Source organism: Odontesthes bonariensis, chromosome 7, assembly GCF_027942865.1.
Source record: "Odontesthes bonariensis isolate fOdoBon6 chromosome 7, fOdoBon6.hap1, whole genome shotgun sequence".
Lineage (NCBI taxonomy): Eukaryota > Metazoa > Chordata > Actinopteri > Atheriniformes > Atherinopsidae > Odontesthes > Odontesthes bonariensis.
Window position 1 is genome coordinate 19788020 of NC_134512.1, and position 23087 is coordinate 19811106.

At 39.4% G+C, this 23087-nt stretch overlaps 3 protein-coding genes across 3 annotated transcripts; all 3 read right to left on the bottom strand.

Annotated features, from left to right (window-relative positions):
- Positions 1-301: 301 nt before the first annotated feature.
- Positions 302-4704, bottom strand: stoml1 (stomatin (EPB72)-like 1). The gene is made up of 7 exons (XM_075469931.1): positions 4359-4704; positions 3851-3957; positions 3609-3758; positions 2242-2445; positions 1929-2148; positions 1640-1840; positions 302-608 (listed from the first exon to the last, which is right to left on the bottom strand). Exons 1-7 carry the CDS (start codon positions 4513-4515, stop codon positions 403-405), a joined length of 1245 nt encoding a protein of 414 aa, XP_075326046.1. The 5' UTR covers positions 4516-4704; the 3' UTR covers positions 302-402.
- Positions 4705-5966: 1262 nt separating this feature from the next.
- LOC142384686 (photoreceptor-specific nuclear receptor-like) lies at positions 5967-8010 on the bottom strand. The gene is made up of 8 exons (XM_075470987.1): positions 7923-8010; positions 7663-7807; positions 7417-7544; positions 7063-7338; positions 6745-6932; positions 6395-6635; positions 6205-6310; positions 5967-6099 (listed from the first exon to the last, which is right to left on the bottom strand). The coding sequence occupies exons 1-8, from the start codon at positions 8008-8010 to the stop codon at positions 5967-5969; spliced, it is 1305 nt and encodes a 434-aa protein (XP_075327102.1).
- Positions 8011-12906: 4896 nt separating this feature from the next.
- Positions 12907-22704, bottom strand: hexa (hexosaminidase A (alpha polypeptide)). The gene is made up of 14 exons (XM_075470988.1): positions 22275-22704; positions 21659-21763; positions 21480-21545; positions 21237-21283; positions 21007-21117; positions 20813-20914; positions 20472-20604; positions 19222-19402; positions 18981-19067; positions 18826-18898; positions 18292-18466; positions 13644-13734; positions 13430-13537; positions 12907-13307 (listed from the first exon to the last, which is right to left on the bottom strand). The coding sequence occupies exons 1-14, from the start codon at positions 22534-22536 to the stop codon at positions 13244-13246; spliced, it is 1605 nt and encodes a 534-aa protein (XP_075327103.1). The 5' UTR covers positions 22537-22704; the 3' UTR covers positions 12907-13243.
- Between the last annotated feature and the right edge of the window lie 383 nt (positions 22705-23087).

Consider the following 23087-nt stretch of genomic DNA (forward strand, 5'->3'; position numbering starts at 1 on the left):
CTCTCCCAGGGACATGTCGAGCAAAAGAGGGAGGCAGGAGGCAGGAGGCTGGTCTACAGAGTCGGCCCCCCTTGCTGTGCTGGTCAAGGCTCTCCAGCCTGGCAGAATACATCATTGTACAATATGTCTGATCATGACACTGCTGAGTGGCTTCCGACTATCCTCTACTGTTTAATGGAATCTTGCAACCATTTTTCTCAAATTTGTGTAAGAATCCATTACAATTAGGCCACCTGTTAGACGTGGTGCATTTGTAGACAGATATTTGCTTTGATTTGTTAAGAAAAGGCCATGACACAAGTTCAGGTTTAAAAAAACCAAACTGTAATCAGCACATACTCCAAAAAAAACTTGAAATTTACAAATAAAATTAGAGATTCAATAAATTGCAATGCAAAATTACTATGACTGTTCTTTTTTGAGGAGCTTTATGAGTTCTTGCAGCTTCATGGCTGTCTTGATGTCTCCCTGGATTTTCAGTCTGCCACTCGTATAAGCAACAAGTGGCTGCAGCTCACCGTGGAACATAGCCACGAGGTCACAGTCACTCATGCTCAGAGTCACATCTGGCTCTCGACACAAGGACCCTGATCCAGCTGCACCGCTACCTGCAAAACACAGAAGAACACAGACACGTTGCAGACTTTGTTGAACTAATAAGAAATCAAAACCCGAATGGAATTTTACAATTTGTTAATCTTAATGTAAACAAGATTAAGATCATTTTGTTTGGAAAACTATGATGGTACTCTTGGTCTTTGAGCCTCTTCCTTGTTGTGACTGTTGACAGTACAACACATCAGCTGAGATGTCAAAACCTCTTTCAGTCAGGGCTTTACTTTGGCTATATATCTTACAGATCCCATGCCCATGATTATTTGTTATTTCTCAACCAGATCATTAGAAATCTTTATATATGGGTGTAGAGAAGCCGTCTCTTCATCACTGGCTGCTACTAAATGAGCGTGCTTACCTTCTAACAGAACCAAGAAAGTATGACCACATAACAACAACTTTGGCTTCCATCAAATGGCTTAATGTCCACTTAAGGACTAATTTTAGGTATCTGCTTGTTTTTTAGGCTGTATGTGGGCTGCTCCCCAGATCTCAGAATATTTTAAGTTGCAAATGAGGACCCATCTCTTGTCTCTTCCATTCAATTCAAGTCGAATCTGACGCCCAGTGTTGAAAGTTTCGATTTAATATTTAGGCTATAATACTTAATATCATAGCCTGTATTAACTTCCCTTTAGCTTGCTAGCTTCTCATTGCATCTGTTCCTCACAGCACATGCAAATTAGCTGTATAGCCCCCACCCGATAAGTAGCCAGGAGTGCTTGACGCTGGTTCCTCCAAATAGTTTAGATATACAGGCTGTCTGACCTCGGCTTTCTGAAACTTTGGGTAGTGCTCTGCAGATTCTACTGAAATCCTTAGTTTTTTTCAGAGCAAGGGGACTTTAAGGTTTGCCTCTGAAATTGTACTGCACTACTTTTGCTTTTAAATGTGCTCTATAAATAAATCTCACATTGACCGCACCATTATTAGACAGATTTAGCTAGCATTAGATTCCAGGAATTATCTCAGAAATAAAAATGTCAACAAAAAAAAAAAAGAAAATGAAAATCCATTCAATCACCTTGGCTCAAATCCACATAGTATCTGTGCAGCTGTCCATCTGCTGAGATGACTTCGAACTGGAAACAGGCCCCGACCTGATCAACCAAAGATTCAGAGAGCAGCATCTGGACACCACTGAGCAACTCCTCAACAGAATCCGGTGTGGCGACGACAGAGTCGAGGCCACTACAGAGCTCATCTGTAAATGTTATGTTGTCCTCTATGGTGAAGGAGACACACACATTAGAGAACACAATATTATTGTTGGGATATGATACACAAAAGCAGCTGTGAGTGCTTGGCCTTACTCTGGTGAGTCTGTGAAGTGCCACTGTGGCTCAGAAAATGCATGGCCAGCTGCTGAATGGGGCCAGTGAGGCCCTCAAGTCCGGGTACAGAAGGGGGCATTATGAAGGGTCCAGCTTGGCCCTCATAATGGCCCTCTGGGGCTTTCAGTAGAGAACCAAGGGTAAGTTCTACCCTATCAACCTCAAGTCCCCAAGGACGAGTCATCTCATTAATGTCCATCTGTAAAGAAGGGTGATGAATATCAGAACATCACTGAAAGTGGCCAGTTTTACAGTAAAAAGCCCACAGAGAACAGCCCCAGCGTGGCCTCACCCCGAGATATTCCCCGAGTTTCACCCTCTCGGTTTGGATTTCCCTGACAGTCTTCTTGGCCAGGCTGTGAGTCAAAGCGTTCTGTGCCGTCAACCTGGTGGAGGCATTAAGGTCCTGGACCGACACCACTGACATGACTGGGTTCCAGATCCTGAACTGGATGTCCGCTCCCACCAACAACATGCCATCATCCATAGTAGAGACCTATAGTAGTAGATTTTAAGTTGAGTTGATTTGGGTTTAGAATAAGAAAAAGATATCTCGCAGCAGAAAAAAGGGATTTTGGAGACATTAAGTTATTAGGAAAAGTCAATACATACTAGACATAAGAGATCAATTATATGATCTGACAGAAGAAGAAGAGTAAAAGTAAACCATTTTACCATCTGCCAAAGTTTTCAATGAATTTATGTTGTTTTTAGGAGGAAAGAAACTAAAGTCTGCTGTTTGTTTTTAAAACATTTTCAAAAATCAGTTTGGAAACAGAAATGCTGTCACATGTTATTCAGTCTTCTCTTAGTACCAGATTAACCCCTTTGGTTTCAAAGTGAGTGCATCAATGCTGCCGCCTGCAGGAAAAAAGTGGATCATCCATCCATCCATCCATTTTCTTTACCCGCTTAATCCAATTTAGGGTTGCAGGGCAAAGTGGGTCATGCGAAACTAAATTATGTTAATGAACACGGTCGATGAGCAGCAAAAAACACAAGGTGGTGTTTGTATTCTACTGTTGTTCTTTTGTATATGAAAACGTACATTGTGAAGAACTTTCCATTTTAACTGTGACGAGAGACCAAGAGACATCATCAAAGATTTAATTAAAATAAACAAAGCTTTGATATACTGTGGTCCATAAGATTAAAAAAGCTTTGGAGCATGAACCAATAATCAAGTCCTGTCAGGTACTAACTTACAACATCTACAAATGCTTTTCATGATTATCATTTCAGCAAATCACAACAGATCACACACTAGAAGATCTCTGGTCCACAGAAAAATTACGACATTACTTACAAACACAGTTGACAGCTTTAGTTTGGGGGAAAGAAAATAGATTCCACATAAAATCAAAGAGTTAACAACATTTGGGCATTAATCAGTTTCTTGAGTAACCAGGATGTGATTTCTGGACGCAAACATTGTTCAGATTTTTTATGGCACTTTTAGCACCAAAAACTGAATTTCATTACATTTGAAACACCTCGGAAACTGGGCAACTGAAATCACAACAGCGTAGATGGATGCAAAAGTCCTGCAAGCCATCTGATTTGGGAGTAAATTTTCTCTTTATTGAGGATGTTCAGTGAAGACTTCATTTGTGTAAATGTGTGAGAATATTCCAAACACCTAATTGTGTGAAGGTTTACCTGGCAAGGAGGGATGTTGAAAGCACGGGTGCGCAGGTCTACTCTCTGCCACTGATCAATGAGGGGCAGCACGAGGACAATACCGGGGCCCTTTGGAGGACAGACCCGACCCAAACGGAACACGACTATCCTCTCGTAGTTCGGCACTGTCTATTTGTAAAATGAGTTAAGAGTTTATCGTGGTTACTTTTAGAAAGAGAAGAGGCCATGAGTGTAACTGATGGGAGCCGATTTCATCTTACCTTCAGTACAAACCATCCAGTTACTGGAAAGGTTATGAAGGTGCAGATGTGAACCAGGAAGATAACAATCAAGTTGCAAATCCAAGACAGCCATCCTTGGGAGGTATCTTAGAAAAAAAAAAAAAAAAAAAATCACACATAGTTTGCCAGTCGTGCTCTCATAAAATGTATACTACATTATTTTCAGGAGCATCATCCTCTGACATTTTGGTTGTGCTTTTCTACGGTTTGGTCCTTTCATTTTTTTTAAATATTCTCTCAAAATGTCTCACAGACTTACTTACTAAAAGCAACGATGCAGTTTGTGTGGTCTGGTTTGGCATATATGACTGATTTCACGGGTGTCCCACCTGACTGCAACACATGAAAGTTCAAATCGTTTCGTATACTGTCATAGTGACACTGTCATTATTTGACATGGCTAGTTTCTCTTTCTAGGGCTCGTTAGATGAATCCTAAACTCACCACGTTTAGAACACATTATTATTCACGTTGGCTCGTAACCCACCAGTGAAAACGTTTGCAGAAACATTTGGGATGTAGTCAAATGAAAGGCCTTTGTGGTAGCTGGGTTGTGTAAAGCTTTCAGAGTCCACAAACAAGCCAGGAGTCTTCGGGTTGGTGGAGTCCCTCAGAGGGAGCAGCTGATACGACCTGCTAAACATTGCTCCGTGAAAATAAGCGTTACCTCTCACTTAAAGAAACCTCACATTTCTTATAGTAACCACTGTAAGCGTGAAACCGTCTTTCTAAGGAAAACAATTTCGTTTCTAGACGAAATAGATTATGCTATCTATCTAAATAGCGTAATAAAATTCCGTGTTTTGCTGCTGCTCTTCTTCTCGAGACAACAAGCTACTCAATTGTAGGTGCAGTCATTGCCGCCATCTAACGGTGATATAGCTCAACTGCAGTCTCCCCTCACAAAGCTTAACGGTGACGGTGTCGTTTCCATTTCACCTATTTAGCTGCCACAGTGTCATTGTATTGTCAACTATTCACATTTTCATCGTCTTTTAACTAGTTCTTTAATTCAAAGAAATTAGATCACATTACATTTAAGTGACAAAACTCAAAATTTCTCTTACATATCCAGAATATTTGTAATTCAGTAAAACCACTGAAAACAAACTTGACTAAGCTTTCTGGTTTCTCTGTGATTTCAGACGTCTTTTTTTATTTTTTTTTCTGTCCTGTAATTTTTCAACACATGTACACACTTGTACCAACAGTATCTGTCTGTATACATAATAGGCCTAATTTTTTTGATAAATGAATTGTAGACTAAAGGTTTCTGATAAGTTTGCATTGTGATGGTTAGCACTGTTATTTCACACCAAGATGGTGTCTGATTTTTGTCCGAGTGTTTTTTTTTCTTCCCACAGTCTAAGTAAATGCATCTCAGATGATTTTTTTAATGTGAATTGTGCCAGAGGTCAATTGAGGGCCCTGTAATGGAGTGGGGAAATGTAATTGATCATACTAATAAAATGTCAGAAAATGCTCTTCAAACTTCACTTGAATTTATTAAATGTAATTTGATGAATATTTAATGTTTGAATGTTTGTGAAATGTATCAAGTAATACACTGTAACATGTATATGGTATGGTTGTTGTGAAGAAGGAGAAAAATTACGAGACATGATTATACTCGTGAAATCGAGGACAAATTTCCATTTTTATTCAAAGGGAATACAGTCTTTTATGCCTTCATTTTCACATACTGTGATTTTTTTTGAAAAAAGCATTTCCTTGCAGCAGTGCTACAGAGAATTTAGTCTTTGTGAACTAAACTAAAATATAAAACGTGTAATCATGTAAATGAGACAAAGCTGTAATGAATCTAAACACACCCTTTTCACCACATTTTGACATGTTACAGAAGGAGAAGCACTGGTCAACATAAACAATGCTTCTGGTTTAAGGTAAATCATCACGTGTATTACTCAGATCCTTGAACCCTTGTCACAATTTCTTTTTGTAATTTACTCATGGTTCGCCTTCAGTGACGAGTCAGAATTACTCCAGTGATAAAAAAAAACTTTTACAGATATGCTGTATGTGACAGGTGCCATACTCAGAAATATACAACCAGGCAGCTTTTGTTCATGCTCTTTCAGTTTTTGAACATGTCACACAGCAGCTTTTCCATCGGTGTGCTGCCAGTTGTCCTGTGAAAGAACAGCTGCTCTACTTTTCTGGAGCTCACAAAGTGGAGGGACGGCAGCAGCAGTAACAGTCTTCCAAACCTTGTTGGACAAGAAACAGAGAAGTGTGAGCTTAATGTCTCTATTGCCAAATACGTGACAAACTTCAAACACTGAAACTGTTCATATGTTTTTATGTTGGGTAACCTGGCATTCTGGCTGGGGTATACTGAATGGATGTGCTGTCCCAACAACACCTGTGACTGGTCCTGCAGATTCTCCACCTGTTCTGGGTCTTTGAGGCTGCGTGTTTCTGCACCAGGTAGTCAAATTACAAGCATCAGTTACACGAGCTGATCAAAAATTAACGGCTGTGGCTGGATGAATAATTCCTTACCTGGCTTGAACAATACGATGGCCTTCAGACAGGCAAACTCAGTAGGGTCAACAGCCAGCGCCTTAAAGCGACTGAAGATCTCCTCCAGGACCTGCAGGTCAGCTGTGGGAAGGTTCATTTTGGCTTGCTGCGTTGGGGAAAGCTCTGGTAGAGACAGAAGAGGACAGATGTCCATGGGCAGGGACCACTGGATGGCACACAGAAGGAACATCTCACTCCAAGCTTCTTCGAGCAGAATCACCTGATAATGTTTCAGAAATTTGTTACCAGGGTCATTCCTAATTTGTGTACATTGAAATCGGTTCACTACAATATTGTATCAAACAGCACAGTATGTGTGTCGGTCTCACCTGGTCTCGAAATGGCAAGTGAGCGAAAACTGGCAAATTTTTTGCCCACTTGACTGACATAAAGAGAAGTCGTGCCGATGTTTCATGCATGCTCTCTGAAGAGCTGAAGGCGTGTGGAAACGCTTGACAGTCAAAGGAAGCACGATCCTGCTCTGAATCATTTGTTGTCACGTCAACATTCTCCTCCACTGGACATTAAAAAACAATCAGAGCGTTAAACACCACTGGGAGTCCAGTATGGTTCAGTTTAAAGGCATTGAAATCCAGATATCCACATCCATCTTGTTAATGAATGTGCCCTCTCTCCCACGATCTTACCATCCTCTGGCTCCAGTTTTGCACAGGTCTCTGCAGTCAGCAGACTGACCATGAAGCGGTGGTTGTTGTGTGGGTTGCTGCAGGGCTGTATGGTGGCAGAGCTGGTGGAAGACGGAGTGGTCAGAGGTCTACAGATGACAGATGAGTAGGTGTCAGAGAAGGTGAGCTCCTGTGTTGTGGCCAGGTGCTCCTTTTTGGTGTCCATGTTTACAGAATCCAAACTGATGTGTGCTGTGCTTCGAGGTTGTCGCTCATTCTGAACAGCTGCCAAAGAGAAAAGTAAAGAATATATCATCTGAAAATGGCAACAGTTTAAATCATACACACCATGGCAGACATAGATATACATTCAGATGGCAAAGTAACTGAGTTTCTCACCGTCTTTGTTCATGCCAGCTTGGAGACATTTCTTTAGTCGACAAGCTTGGCACTGGTTTCGATGAGCCTTGTCAACAGGACACCTGCCAGTTCCAGCCTGACACCTATGATACAAAAGAAAAAAAACAAGACTTTTAAAATGTAAACAATTTACTGTGATGGGACTTGTATTTTTCACTTTTTTACTCTTTGAGCAATACTTCCTCTCCAGCTCTTGCTCACCTGTAGATGAGCCTTCGTCGCACACTGCGTTTGAAGAAGCCGCTGCAGCCATTGCAAGCATATATGCCATAGTGTTTACCGCTGCTTGAATCAGAGCACACTTTACAAAGCAGGCTTTGGGTAAGAGCTTTATGTGGACTTTTATCTATGAAGAACAGATACCAGAAATGAATACTCAAAACTGTAATCAAAAATATTCTGGAAAGTTGACTTTTCCTCTTATTATATATGTTATTACTTTGCGGTTGTTACTGGCTCACCTGCTTGATTTCCATCTGTGCTCTGTGGTGTGAAGTCGCTGAAGCTGCCAGATGAAAACATGTCCATTTTGATCATTTGGTCTTCCATTTGCATATTATCTGCGTGGATCAAAGTATTGCCACATGACAATGCTCTCAAAAACACAAAAATGTCTCGGTTTTTCCTGCTCATTCAGGTTTGATTGTTTAAAAATCCTTGAAGATATGTAAGATCCAGTGTTGGTGTCCTTCTGCTGGTTGTGTCTGATGCAGTGTGGGGTCAGCCGGGTTTAAACTTGTCTTCTTTCTTTCAGTCGGCCAGAGTGAGTGTGAGGGCTTGAGTTGTCTGGGGGCTTTCTGGAAGAAGACAAGAAGATTAGCACCAGGCGCTGTGTAAGCAAATGCTGATTTGTCATCCTCTTAATCTTTACTGTCTATAGGGGTAAATCAATCAGTCACACCATGTGCGGGCACTAACTTTAATCAACAAAGTAAAAGGCAAAGGCTCCGTCAACTTTTATGCATGCTCACCCACAGTGCAATCTGAAAATATGCTGTTTCACACACATTTTGTGAATTAGTCAACAGTGGTGCAATAATGTAATCAAAACAAGTAACATTTGGTTTTGATCTATCAAAATAAGTAACTCCGGGGTGGTCAGTGGTGTAGTGGGTTAAGCAGCCGCCCCATGTACACAGGCTACAGTCCTCTCTCTGCCCCCTGCTTCCTGTCTTTCTCCAGCTGTCTATCCATTAAAGGCATAAAAAGCCCCCCCATAAAAATATAAAAAGCCCCCCAAAAAATAAATAAATAAATAAATAAGTAACTCTTCTGGCAGGATCTAGCGGATCTATGACGTGTTGCTAACAACAGAACAACAAATCAAAAACCAGAACGTAAATCTAATAAAATTGTGGTGTCTTGTAAGCCTGTGTGGGCTGGAGGAGCAAGATGTTTGGCAAGGCACAGACATGCATTTAATAAGCAACCTAACCACTTAACAACTGTCTATGTGTCAGTGGTCTATGTTCCCAAAACTCTGAGAACCTATCCATTCATTTCTCCTCAATGCAACTGTGAAAGTGGATTTTGTGGTGTTTCATGGATGTCTCTTTAAGTGTGTGCTAAACACGTTTAGCAATATCCGAGTGCTAAATATTAGTCCCTCTCTTGGTGGACATGTTTCTCATCTTCCGATAGAAAATGCAGCCAGGTCAAGAGAGTGGTTTGACAAAGTTAAGACATTCCCTCAGTGCCATGCTGGCCCTGTCATTGACACTTATGGCCCTTAAGAGAATAGAGCCACCCCAAATCAGCAAAGTGGCTTAACCCTCCATGAAATGTGGTCTCTTTCTTGGGCTGGGATCACGGCAGAGGGTGATGAGAAGAAAAACAATTAGTGTAGACTGAATGAGCAGCAACAAGATGACCCTTAATTCCATTCTTCTGCCATATGGGGGATGCTCTCTGAAGCTTCTCTCTGCCTCATTAGTTACTCTGAGTGCAACTTAGTGTTCATAAGACATATTTCTTGTTTTTATTTTCTTTGCCTTGAGGTATTACGACTTGAGTGTCGAAAGAAATGTCAAAAAACCTCAACAAACACCAATGCTGTTTTTTTTGTTGTTGTGAATATTGGATTTAGTTAGTCACAGTTCTTTGAATTAGATCCAAAAGAACAAAGATTTTGATGTCTGCTCTGTGCACCACCTGATTTCTATCATGCCTGTAATCCTAAATCTTCCTGGATTTTAAGAAGCCAACTTCCCATTAAAAAAAACAAAGCTCTCCCTGTTGGGCTAAACTGGTGTATAAAGGGATTGCAAACTGGGTGTTATGCACACAGTCGCGCAAATGGGGGGGGGGGGGGAATATACTCACAACCAGTGTGATAGGCTCAAATATATTTAAGTGCTGGTGCTTGTTTGAAAATAGAAGACTTGATATTGTCAGTCAGGGTGACATATCAAAATTATGCATTTACACTACAGGTACTTTAAAGTCGTCTCTAATATTTCTTTTTCATTACATGTCATAAGACTCACCACAGTGGTATGTACACATTTGGCTGCAATTTGAATTCCACCTTTAAACTGACCTGGGGACCGCTGAGTATGGTTATCTGTGGTCACATTATGCAACACTGGCGTTACTCAGAGAGGCCTCATTATTGAATAGCAGACAGGAAACTCACATCTTAAGTGCAAGCTCAAAGGTAATCTTCGAGGAAAACTATTTCATTTGTGAAATTTTTTCAGATTTGATAGTTTTTTGGGATCACTGATAATAATCGCTAATAATAATTTACAGTGGTGTTATCTATATATATCTATATATATATATAGATATATATATATATAGATATATATATATATATTTGATATAAACAGACATTTATGTCTTTATGAAACGTGAAAGTTTTCCTGCTTGCATTTCCCAGCTTATCTGAATGCCTGACTCACCAGTTGTTGGCACAGCTAAGATGCTGCAGCCATCAGCAAAGCACTGCTTGGAGGTTTTACCTGCTCGGGATAAGTGTCACGTTCCTTCACACCTGAGCCTTGTGATCGTTGTGCAGATACAGGTCAATCTTTAGCAGCATACTGCCATGAGCCAAGTGATTATCTATTTAGTGGAAACTTCTATGATGACAGAGGCCTTCAGGTAACTAAACACATGTCACTGAAAAAAAACCTTGCTCAGTTGTTTGACATATCAAACTGATCGGTTGTCCATTCCCTTGATCCTCAAATGAACGGATCATTTGAACAGCAAACACAGTGCAACATGAGTTTACTGGTGTGTGCACGACATAACTTTATTGTCCTTGAGAGAGAATGCCCTTGCATGCTAGTTCACAAATGTCTGCATCAGTCTAAGCAGCTTTATAATCTCATTTCATCTCAGCTATTGTCAAAGAGTGAGATTAACTTTTCAGATTGTTACTTTTTGTTTATTGTTAGATTGTACAGAGAGCCAGTGTATCGAGGTTGCTGAAGCAGCAAAAATCAACATTCTGAAATAAAGGAAATAAAAAGCACGTGAAAGATATTCTGTGTCTGCCCTGGATAAGCTTTGATTACACCGCATTGAGCATGTCTGCTTGATATCAAGTGGCCGCAGAGAAGGGTTTACCAAGCTCTCTCGATTAAGCTTTGTTATGTTCAGATCAGCATTTCCACTGTTCCCACCCAAGTCAGATGAAGATGAAGGATTGAGTCGTCAGCACTGTGGCTACTGGGGATTGCCCCGCCTTGCCATCTGCTGCCATGATTGTAATCCACACAATGAGCACATCAATTGTCTCTGTTCATCTCAAAGTCATGTCAGCGCAACACAACAGGTGAATTAACATCAGCGACAGTTACTACAAGATCCATTCCACTGCTAACAAAAGAATCAGGAAGTTATTTTTGTTTCTTTGTTTATTTCTTAAGTAGAGACGGAGCAAAAAGTTCAAATAAACTCCATTATTATTTGTGACATTTTTTTGGGGTGGGGTGGGGGGGTTATAGTAAAACAGTGAAAAGGAGGCTTAATATGCTTTAAAACTCAAAACTTTAACACAAAGTTAAAGCCTCATAAGCGCTAATTTAACAGCACAGAGAAATTATGTAGATACTATCATCAATACTGGTTGGTCACTAGAGGGAGACAGACTCCTTTAGGCTCTGTCATGAAAATGAGATTAGAGGAAGAGGACGCGCAGCCGATTATGCCTGAGTAAAGCCACATGAGTCAGAGTTGCTTTGTAAGGGACTGGAACATTTAAAGGCTTGGAAATCACAGCAAAATTATAGTAATGTGTAATAATATCTTCTGGGTCACAGCCATTGAAGGTTTTCCTTGTATTGGATCAAAATTATTATAGCAGGCGTGAAACTTAACCTAGTTTTAACAGTTAAAGTGTGAAATGAGTCAAGTGATGACACTTACTCTCCTTTCTTTCACTCTCACTCTCCTGCAAATTATTTGCAACTGTTGCAAGTCAGTTTTTGTGTCTTATATTATCATGATGTGTGTTATGCTTCAAAGAAAACAGAAATCACATACACCAACAGAACACCTGCAAGAAGGTTTCTTTTGAGTAACCTCCTAAAGAATCCTCCAATTTCGTTGCACTTGATGGTGCAAAAAAGCTTATTGTTGATAAAAAACTCTCTTGACTCGACGACCATTATTTTGTCATTTCAACTATCTACAGGTGATACAGTACATGGTGAGAGGAAACGCATACCTCGGTGTTATATACAACACTGAGACAGAGAGTGCACGTATGCACAGAAAGACAACATAAAGTGCATACGTGCAAACATCACAAGATAGTACAACGAGGACACTTAAGATCATGGGACAGACAGACTCGTGAACTCTGGTTTGGTTTATCTTGCTTAAATATCACCAATAACCTCCACAGATAAAGCATGGTCACGTTCGCCCAGGGTTGTTTCTTTTTGAACAGCTCTGCAAGATTTCTTTTTTGTTGTTTTTCTGTGCATTTTATATGGTTCTGCCAAAATAGCTTTTCTTATAAAACTGTTTTTTTCTGTTGTCACTGCAAACTAAGACACCTCAAGCAATTGGTTAAAGGGTCTCTTTTGTGTAAGTCTTGTGATCACTTGAAGTTGTTGCCGAGGTAACCAGTTCTTTTTCTCTGTCCAACAGAGTAATCATCAGATCATTTAAGTTGTCAGTATCGAGACACCCAAAAATTGTGCTGCAACAGTAGCTCACCTTTTTTCCCTTCATTTTCGTTGATTAGAATCGATAGTTTTCTGTTTGAACTTAAACCGAACTGTGTGCTATGTAAATAAAAGAACTTTGATTTAAATTTCTTTGTGAATTGCATATCATTTCTTTTTTTATTCAAACACCTTTTCCCCACTAAAAACATATATCTAATGTAAACTGGAATAACTTGTGTTATTATAAAGAAAAAAACCCCACAAAGTTTGATGTGGTCATCACAGAAATACGATTTTTTATTACATTTCAGTCCAAGAGTATAAACTACAGCATGCTGGCAGTGAAACTCTTCCACTGCATATTTTGTGGTCATCAATTTGATATTGCATTACATTGTTAAAATATAAATATCCAAAATATAAAAGATATTAATATACTTTCAAAAATATTAACTCAGAAGAAAATCTAGCTAATAAGTCCCTGAGAAAGTATTTGAATATTTACATACTTTACTGTAAAGTGGAAAAACAAAATACAAAATAATTCACACCACTTTAAATGCCCAACATATTTTTTTTTCTTTTCTTTTGACTGAATTGAAACACTGAACTTAATTTGTTTGAATGCTTAAATTAAACTGTGTGTGGACCCATCTTTAAGCCTCTCGGTACTCATGTCTGCAGTGTCCAACATTGAGAGGCTCTGCTTGGATTCCACGCCTAAAGGGGAAGTGAGGCATAAGCTTGAGCATATAACAAGCAGACATTGTGAGAAAGGAAGCAGTTCCTTATTAAAGTAGGCCATCACGAAGCTCTTTAAAGACCAAAAATGGTGAAGGTACCTCAGGAGCTCGCACCGAAAGTCCTGCAGTCGAGGGAGTGCTTTTTCCACACTGGAAGTCTGCTTCTCATCACTCCACAATCTCTCTGCAGCAGCACTTGCTCTTGGCCTGTGATTTTCAGTGTGATGATTCATATAATTAGCAGGGCTGTTGCTACACAAACTTAATTTTGTACATAAAATTGAATATCTCAGATGTCTTTTTAATCTCATACCAGAGTCGTGGGGAGAGATTTGTGGCATCTACGTATTCCCCCCACATGCAGACTTCACCCCCTATCACCAGCCTCTTCTGTTCCTCAGAACCTGTAAAGAAATGAGGGGGGGAAATGGCTTTGTTTGCATAAAAACAATGGATTTAAATTAAGGACTGGGTCTGCGAGTTTACTACCAAATACAAAATTCACTTCAAATATATCACACCACTTCAAGTTAAAAACTAACTGAGTTCATGTTTAAATATGTCTCTTTAATTAGCGCTTTTCACATTAACTCATGGGATCAAACAAGAACCAACCAACACGAAGCTGAGGCAAGTCACAATGGTATGCAACATTAGCCATGAATACATGAAAGATGTTTTACAATTGAACAGTAGTTATGCCAGTCCTGATCATAGTAAACATGGTTGATGTACTATGGGGAAGCCAGCATGACCATTTGGTAATCCTACTGAGCTCTGTCATATAACTAGCTGGCAACCATCCCCATGTGCAGCTTGGAGAAAGGTAACAAAACAACATGGGGATAAGGATGATACTTGTTTTCTTTATCATTTACAGGAATATAATCACAAAATTTGCGCCCAAGGGCAACTCAGATAGCAACATTCATCTGTCACACAAACCACATGGCTCAAATAAAACCATGCAGGCAAAGTTTGAAATCCACCTGTTTTAGAACCCTACAGAATGTTAGCCAGATCAAAGTGGTAAATGCAAGCACAGTTGCTATCTGGGAAAGCATCAAGTTAATTTTGCAGATTCCTAACATTGGTGAACAAGCACAGTCTTCCCTAAGATCATATTCATCTAAACACTCTCAAGAGAACAAATGTTCAGCCTATTATCACTCATAATATACATTTATCATTATAAACTTGGTGGATACTTAGTAGAGTCCATGTTGAAGACTAAAAGAGGAACCAAACTGTGTAGAACTGCTTGTACACAAGAAACCCCCCATTAAAAAGTGAAAAAATAAATAAATAAATACAGAAAGGAATGATGAAATTTTGATAGTCTGGCTCCACATTTTTTACTTAAATCACAAAGTATCAAAGCCTATCACTGTTTAACTCTAAGACAAATCCATGAATTGCATGCTAACCTGAACCAATAGATACAAACTAAACACGTCATATATGACTAAGTTTGATTCTAGATCCAAGGACTCAGGTCAGCTGGTCCAGTCCAAAGTCCAGACTAAACATGGAGAAGCAGCATTTAGCTGTTATGCTGCAAACAAGTGGAACAAACTGCCAGTGGAAATTAAATTTTGAAACTTTAAATTAAACGCTTGCACATCCTCATGTAAGAGCATACACACTTATAATTGAAAAACGTATACATACACATTTGAAACATTTATACAAATATATGTGAAACACTTGCACATGTATCTAAACTTTTTATATCTTTGTAACCATATGCAAGAGATTCACTTATGAAGGTATAAGTGTTCAACAATATATGTATATATAACATTTTCATATGTGAATGCATGAGTGTTTCAGATAGATACGTATAAATGTTTCACTTGTATGCATGCAAGCATTTCATATGTATGTGTATATGACACGGAAGTATATTTATGTATGTGTGTGTGTTTCTCATATGTATGTGTAAGTGTTTCAGACGAGTGTGTATAATGTTTTATATATGAGCGTGCATAGGTTTACAGAGTATGTACAGTGCACAGTGAAAATGAGTACACCCCTGTTGAAAAGTAACATTTTGAACAATATTTTAATACACACACAAGTTATTCCCAAAACGTGCATAGAGTAAGTTTAATACAACATCTGTTCAGCTTACAACAGAAAAGAAAGGTCAATAATATAACTTAAATGACATATTTGTCCATTTTTGTGAAATTATGCTGGTGCAAAAGTGAGTACACCCCTATGTTAAACTCCCTGAGTATGGGCCGTGTTGGCCCGAAATGTCATGAAATGAAAAGGCATTAAAAGGGAGGTCATCGTTGTGCGTTTCATCCTTGCCTTACATTGAAATTTTACATTTTGAGTCTGCACCAGGCTAAAAGAGACGTGTGTGAGATTTGACTGAAATCCTATGGAGAGTATCATGATCTGCTTCAGTAGTCACAGTACATGTTGACAAGCATGTTTCTTTTGGTGAAATTCAGCTTCCTACTGTTGATGGCATCCATACAGCCCCAAACCATGTCACTCCCACTACTATGCTTGACTTTAAGCATGGGGCACTTTTCTTTGTACAAATCACTTTTTACCACCACACAGGCTTGACACCATCGAAAGCAAATTTGTTTATCATTGTCTCATCAGAGACAAACAAACTAAGGATATGGATTGCTGGAACCATGTCCTGTGATCTGATGACACCAAGATGAACAAATTTGCTTTCGATGGTGTCAAGCCTGTGTGGTGGTAAAAAGTGATTTGTACAAAGAAAAGTGCCCCATGCTTAAAGTCAAGCATAGTAGTGGGAGTGACATGGTTTGGGGCTGTATGGATGCCATCAACAGTAGGAAGCTGAATTTCACCAAAAGAAACATGCTTGTCAACATGTACTGTGACTACTGAAGCAGATCATGATACTCTCCATAGGATTTCAGTCAAATCTCACACACGTCTCTTTTAGCCTGGTGCAGACTCAAAATGTAAAATTTCAATGTAAGGCAAGGATGAAACGCACAACGATGACCTCCCTTTTAATGCCTTTTCATTTCATGACATTTCGGGCCAACACGGCCCATTCTCAGGGAGTTTAACATAGGGGTGTACTCACTTTTGCACCAGCATAATTTCACAAAAATGGACAAATATGTCATTTAAGTTATATTATTGACCTTTCTTTTCTGTTGTAAGCTGAACAGATGTTGTATTAAACTTACTCTATGCACGTTTTGGGAATAACTTGTGTGTGTATTAAAATATTGTTCAAAATGTTACTTTTCAACAGGGGTGTACTCATTTTCACTGTGCACTGTATGTATGTGTGAGTGTTTCAATAGTGAATGTAAGAGTGTTTCATTAGTATGTGTGAGAGTGTCTCAGTAGTGAGTGTGAGAGTGTCTCAATAGTTAAGTCCTAAACGGCCTCTCATATTAAACTGCCACCTCGTGGTGTGGGCGTAAATATACAATTTCATGTTGAATTAACATAAATGATACAGTACAATGCAAAAATCCATGAGCCACACCTCATTTCTTTATATTTTGCTTCCAAGGACCCAGACTTTCTTCTAATCATTTAAAGGGGTGTTGAACAGTATTTCCACAGGCTTTTAAAAGTCTTTCAAAGATTTTCTTTGGACACCGGCTGCTTTTTCACTCATTTTCAGTCCAGTTCTTGTAACTGACCATTTTCAGAAGAATGTGTTTTTTGTTTGTCAAGCCCCCTAAAACTGACCTATGAACCTTTGAGTGCAAAAAAGGCCCCTAACTTAAGGGATGAATCAGTGCTGTGTCCACACAGAACAGACAACTTGGTAAAGAACCAATCTTAAATAGTATCTTTGGTCAATGTGTTCCTATTTCTTTAGTATTATCTACAAAAAATGCTAAATATAACACAATTTAACAAGAATACAGGGAGGTGATTCACAAAGTCTGTCTCTGCTTCTTAAACAGTCTGTCCTTAAAAATTGGTTTTTACACCTTAAAAAAACAAAACATCAACAGCATAATAACAATATCTGAAAGTGGGTTCTTAAGTCTTTAAGAAATAGGAAAAAATCCAGCAAAGACCTAACAAAGGACCAGAGAGATGTATCTGGACCTTTAGTTGATCCATCTACTGTTCACTTAAGCCTCATCAGAAATGGTCTCCATAGGAGAGTGGCTGTCAAGAAGCCATTCTAAAGTAGTAAAGCAGGGAGGGCTGAGGTATGCCAAATGACTGACAATCAATGGCAACAGGTCTTATGGAGTGATGAATTCTCCCGAGAGCCTGGACCTCGAAGCATTTTTCAAAAAAACAAATCAAAAGGCAGCCAACATCCAAACAAAAGCTTTGGAATGTCCTTCGAGAAGCCTGGAGAACTATTCTTGAAGATAACTGTCAGAAAAATTCTCTCAAAGTTAGGCTCAGAGTTGATGGAGAGAATTTACACAAAACATTTATTCTTGCAGCAAGGAGACAAGTCCGAACAACCTATCAGGAAGCTGGCCCAGAGCTGTCTGAGTTAAAAAAAATATGATACTATCGCTATTTATATTATTTTTGTTTACAATGTTATGAGAAAATTGAGTTCAGAAAAAATCTCACTAGCCACACAATGTTATGAGAACTAAAAGATAGGAGGAAGCCTCCCCCCATCAAATAGAACAGCTTTTTCTCATAGTATAACTTCATAATTTTTCTAACAACTACTTAAAATAAATACATGATAGCTTGTCTGAGAGAGCTGTGCTGAAGAAACAAAATGACTATCAAGCTTGTTACAAATGTGCAAAAGTTGTTTGCGCCTGTGTTAAAGTGCTTACACACTTTAACTATTTTGCTATGAATACATGAGAAGCAGCTCGAGCGTTTTGCACAGTACCGTATATCATATCTCTTTGGATACCATGTCCTACTCGTGACTTACTGTTAGACAGAAACACAGAAGAGTTAGTAAGACTTCATTAAGACACGGCACACAAGTGTTTTTCTCTGACCCATGAAGGCAAGGGGCCACACATTGTAGTAGCGGGCCCAGTTGTGTGTGGGTCCAGGCTGGTCCAGATACCACGGAGAAGCAAGAATTACCCTAAGTCCTGCTTTAACCACCCTGCGTACTTCACACAGGTAACAGCCCTGTTTCCATACCTCCACCACCGATAGAGAACTGCGCTGCAACACAAAGCTACAGACTGTTAGACCCACATCTAACAGTCTGAATGATATGTTAACTTGATGTCATCAGAAAACACACTTTTAAAATGTTGGTCAGTTGGTTCAAGCCTCTTAACCTGTTGGGTTAAAAAATGAAAAGTCCTTAAAAAGTCCTTTAAAAAAATCTTTTTTTTTTAGATGCCTACTTTAGTGCCAAACCTTAGATATCACATCTGTACAGGGAACAGATGGTGGAAAAAAGTCATGCACTTGCAGTAAAGTATTTCTAATCATAGCCTATCAAATTATACAAACACCATTCAACTAAGTCATTTCTTCTTCCATGACAAATGTTATTTTTTTGGGGTTGCACTTACTCGTTCTTTGTAGTCAAAAACATCCTGCCACACAATGGATGTCTTGTTGAGAGCTGATGTGATCTTCACAATTCTGGAAACAGATGCATATTGGAACGTGTCTACATTTATATTTCCCACAGCCTTCTACATTGTATGTTCCCCTCACAACCTACTTCTCAATGTAGAGTGCCTGCAGTTTAGCGAAGTCTGCTCCAAATCCCATCTTTTGCATGAATTCTCGGATATAGGGGTTAGATCTCCTACAGAAACAAACTTTGGTTGTTATTTACCTACATGTAATTGCACTGATTGTTGACTTACATTCTGAATGCTACTTCAGTTAAAGATCAAGTTGATGGTTTTTACATTGTTTCTTTTTTCTTCATCTTTTAACTTTAATTTTTAGCAGCCTACCAGCAGGAAAAGTCAACCTCATCCCCTCCTAAGTGGAAAAAGGAGTCAGGAAACACAGATGACACTTCCTTAAACAGTGATGCCATGAACTGGTAGGTGGAGGCTAATGTTGGATTAACGGGACCAAAAGTGCCTGAAGGAATGCCTCTTCTGTAGCAGGGAGTCAGCAGGTCTGATTGCCCTGGGAAATAAATGGAAATTAGAATTAGAATTAAAATTATTCACACCTCTGGGGGCGCTGGAGCCTATCCCAGCTGTCATTGGGCGAGAGGCAGGGTACACCCTGGACAGGTCACCTGTCCATCACAGGGCCGCACAGAGAATAATGAGACAAGCAACCATCCACAATAAGGTCAATTTTAGGGTCACCAATTGACCTGACATGCATGTTTTGGGGCGGTCGGAGGAAGGGTTCATGGAGAGAACCCACGCATGCACTGGGAAGACCATGCAAACTCCACACAGATAGGCCCCAACCTGGATTCAAACAGGGAACCCTCTTGCTGTGAGGCGACAGCGCTAACCACCACACCACCGTGCAGCTGTTATGAAAGAGGGAAACGTGGATGTAGAAGAAATATACAGTAATACTGAGAGGAAAGGTGAAGTTCAAGTCAAGTTTTAAGACAATGACCATGAGCACACCAACAAGAAAACACATGAGTGGCTTCAGAAAAACTCAGTGAAAGTCTTGGGGGGACCCTGCCAAAGTCTGGGTTGTGCACTGTATAATAACACTCTCCATTCAACCTGGTTCAGCTTCTATTCCACCAACAAGAATGGGAGAAACTCCAAAAGTAAAGGCGTGCCAAGCTTGCAGGATCGTTCCTAACAAAACCTGAGTCACTGCTGCTTGAGCCAAACACTAAGAGAAGGGCCAGGATTCGGATGTAATTGTATTTTCTATAGTTTTCTGTTTTAATACATTTTAAACACTCCAACTGTTTTTGTAGTTATTGAAAATTGTTTGCAGAAACGTGACTAAAAATATCCTGAATCCATCTTAAGATGTGTTTGCAACATGACAAAATGTGGGAAACTGGAATGTGCCTGCAGGCACTTCAAGTGTTCCAGGTAAAAAGTGAGTCAAGCATCGGTACATGTAATTTGGCAATTTGTCTTCTTAGCTGACAGATTTGGCAGGAATCATTCTTACCGAGTCAAATAAAAACATGCAAAAGCATAATTAATGCCAAAGATGCTAATATTTTTCTAGATTAACCTGCTTAGTTTATAATCACACATTTTACCTTTTCCCCAAGATTTTGTGTGGCCTGGTGAATCAAACTCTGGAATGACCCTTATTCCCCACATCCTGGCGTATGAGATCACCCTCCTCACATCTGATTGTGTGTAGATGTGAGTCATCGGGTGGAAAGCCCCCTGGAACGGTGCCAGAAGTCTATGGTTAGGGAGGAGGCTACTTTCCAGCGCCCAGATTAACAAGCAGAAAAAAGTTAACTACAAATATAAGACTAGAGCATAGTCTAGAGCATAAAATTAAAAAAAAATTCCAAGAAGAGTTATAATGAATGTGCAGGGTCATGCTAACTTCTTCCTTATTACACAACAGCTCTCGTCAGCTACATACCTTACTGGAAAGGTCTGGAAAGGTGCGGCTCTGGTAAGGGAAGGAGGGGTCATCAACAATGTGCCAGTGAAACACATTGAACTTACTGTAGGCCATTGCATCCTGGCAAGAAACATAAATGTATATAACAGTGATAATGAACAAGATCCGTCAAACAGAAGCCGAAAGGTAAAAACGTGTTATCTGATTATTACCAGAGTTTTCAAAATGGCCTGCACTGGTAAATAATGGCGCGAAGTATCCAGCAAAATCCCCCTGAACTGAAACCTGGGGAAGTCTTTAATGTCAGTCTTATTCACAAAATACTAAAAGAAATGAAAAAGAAAAACAACAGGGACAAGATTAATCAAGCACTTAACTAGATAAGATTGTGTATTGAAGATATAATTACTTCAGAGGCCTTGTGAGTTTGAGAATGACTTACTGAGCCAAAATCATCTCGATACACCAACTGACTGAAGGTTTCCAGACCTGTGCTTAATCAGAAGGCATACAGTACACAACCGGCAATCATTTAAGCATACAAACATGAGAGTAGGATACTCTGGCCAGCTTCTTAAATTATGGAAACTTGCCCTTTGCTAATATCAACAGTACATATATTTGTTTTAGTGTTGTATGCTGGTATATGAATGTTAATCAAAGGTGCATTATGTGTCACGATCACCTCTTAAAGCACCCCACACAGTTTCTGCATTCAAAGATGCTTGTCCAGTAGAGACACTCAGATTGTCTGGAACACAATACAGGAGCAAATCGCATGATAAACTGTTCGGGCTGTTGCTACTGTTACATTTCATGGTTATGCATGTTAATCTATGGCATGTTTTGCATATCTATACTTACATCTTTCAGACGAGTCTTCGTTTGGATAACGCTCACAGAGGCGACTGTCAACACTGATTTTAACAGTAAATGGCTTATCCTCATTGAATCGTAGTTTACCGCTTCCTGTTGGCCATAAGTTTGGTTACCACTACAGTTGCTGGACGTTTTACAAAAGTGTAAACCTAAACCGTACGCCTTCATTAGGACACTGTTCTCACAAGTATAGTGCAGTATTTTTTAACAACACAAACATGAAGCTGTGCCGCTATGGTCCATTGTCATAGAGTGTTTTAGAACTGGTATGCTGACTGACAGGTAAACTGCTGTCTCTACAAAGCCCATTGATTTACTTTAAAGGGCAACATGACAAACAGATCACTCAAAACAACACTACTGAGCACCTTGCTCTTAATCTCTTTGAACATATATTTTGAACATGTCTAGTGGCCAACATAGAATACAAAAATATGGCTTTTACATACATATAGTAGTTTATAGGCTACATTTGTGCAAATATAAATGATGAACAAGCGCCACTGGACATCAATGTGAAATCTATTTTTGTTGTTTTGTTGTTTCTCTCTTTCTTTTTCTTTTTACCACAGTGTCAATTACCCCTTACTGTGCAACCTACCAGAAGTGTAGTCAGGAAAAATAAGAGAAAAGTATCTCTTGAATGCAGCATCGAGAACAGAGCAGCCCTCCTGCGCGGTTGAGCGTCCTCGGTAACAGAAGTAGAAATCCCGGGGGTTCAGTGGGTATCTTTCTATCGAGGAGATGAAGCTCTGTGGTAATGGCCACACTCCTTCCACCGTGTGTAGGCCAACCTGGACAATAATCAAAAAGAGGAACATATCATTTTTAAGAGAGCGTCGTCTGAAATTTACTGAACACATGACTTTCAAATCAGGCTTTTCACTATTCTGTCAAATTCAGCCCGTCAGGAGCCTATAGAAGCGTACAGTCACATGACCAGACCCACCTGCTTTGTGTTGCTTGCTTTTGCGTCTATGCTGATAACAATACTACTTTTAACTATTACAACTACTGCTTCTACGAGAACATCGCCAACAATAAATAATATTGATGATACCTTTTTTCAGTAAAAGTTTAAATTAACCATTTCTTCACTCGTATTCATAATCAGGAAAATATTAATTTAGTCTTACTAACTAACTAACTAACGAACGAACATTGTAATAAATACCGAGTGATGAGAAAGATTTAACTCTTGTACCAGGCTATGCCAGAACTGTGCAGTTTTTTTTTTTTTCCCTAGCCTTAGTTTTATGACAGATGAGTACTATGAGACAACAACAAGTTAAAATTAAACATAAAATAATGGCTCTGGTGTATTCTTTTAACCTGATTTGAAACATTCCGATTAACAAAACTTTGCCATATTTTTCCCCATCTTCTTGCTCAGTCTAACTGACGTAAGGCCGTC

What these genes read in the sequence shown, in the direction of transcription:
- stoml1 (XM_075469931.1), bottom strand. Translation starts at nt 4,515, where the DNA reads ATGTTTAGCAGGTCGTATCAGCTGCTCCCTCTGAGGGACTCCACCAAC. An exon ending in TCAACATCCCTCCTTGCCAG is followed by an intron (nt 2,446 to 3,608) that starts GTAAACCTTCAC and finishes CTACTACTATAG; the next exon opens with GTCTCTACTATGGATGATGG. An exon ending in AACTCGGGGAATATCTCGGG is followed by an intron (nt 2,149 to 2,241) that starts GTGAGGCCACGC and finishes CCTTCTTTACAG; the next exon opens with ATGGACATTAATGAGATGAC.
- hexa (XM_075470988.1), bottom strand. Translation starts at nt 22,536, where the DNA reads ATGTGTTCAGTAAATTTCAGACGACGCTCTCTTAAAAATGATATGTTC. An exon ending in ATCGAGATGATTTTGGCTCA is followed by an intron (nt 21,118 to 21,236) that starts GTAAGTCATTCT and finishes CATTTCTTTTAG; the next exon opens with TATTTTGTGAATAAGACTGA. An exon ending in TTTTTGACTACAAAGAACGA is followed by an intron (nt 18,467 to 18,825) that starts GTAAGTGCAACC and finishes TTTGTGTTGCAG; the next exon opens with CGCAGTTCTCTATCGGTGGT.
- LOC142384686 (XM_075470987.1), bottom strand. Translation starts at nt 8,010, where the DNA reads ATGGAAGACCAAATGATCAAAATGGACATGTTTTCATCTGGCAGCTTC. An exon ending in CGACGAAGGCTCATCTACAG is followed by an intron (nt 7,545 to 7,662) that starts GTGAGCAAGAGC and finishes TTTGTATCATAG; the next exon opens with GTGTCAGGCTGGAACTGGCA. An exon ending in TACCCCAGCCAGAATGCCAG is followed by an intron (nt 6,100 to 6,204) that starts GTTACCCAACAT and finishes TTGTCCAACAAG; the next exon opens with GTTTGGAAGACTGTTACTGC.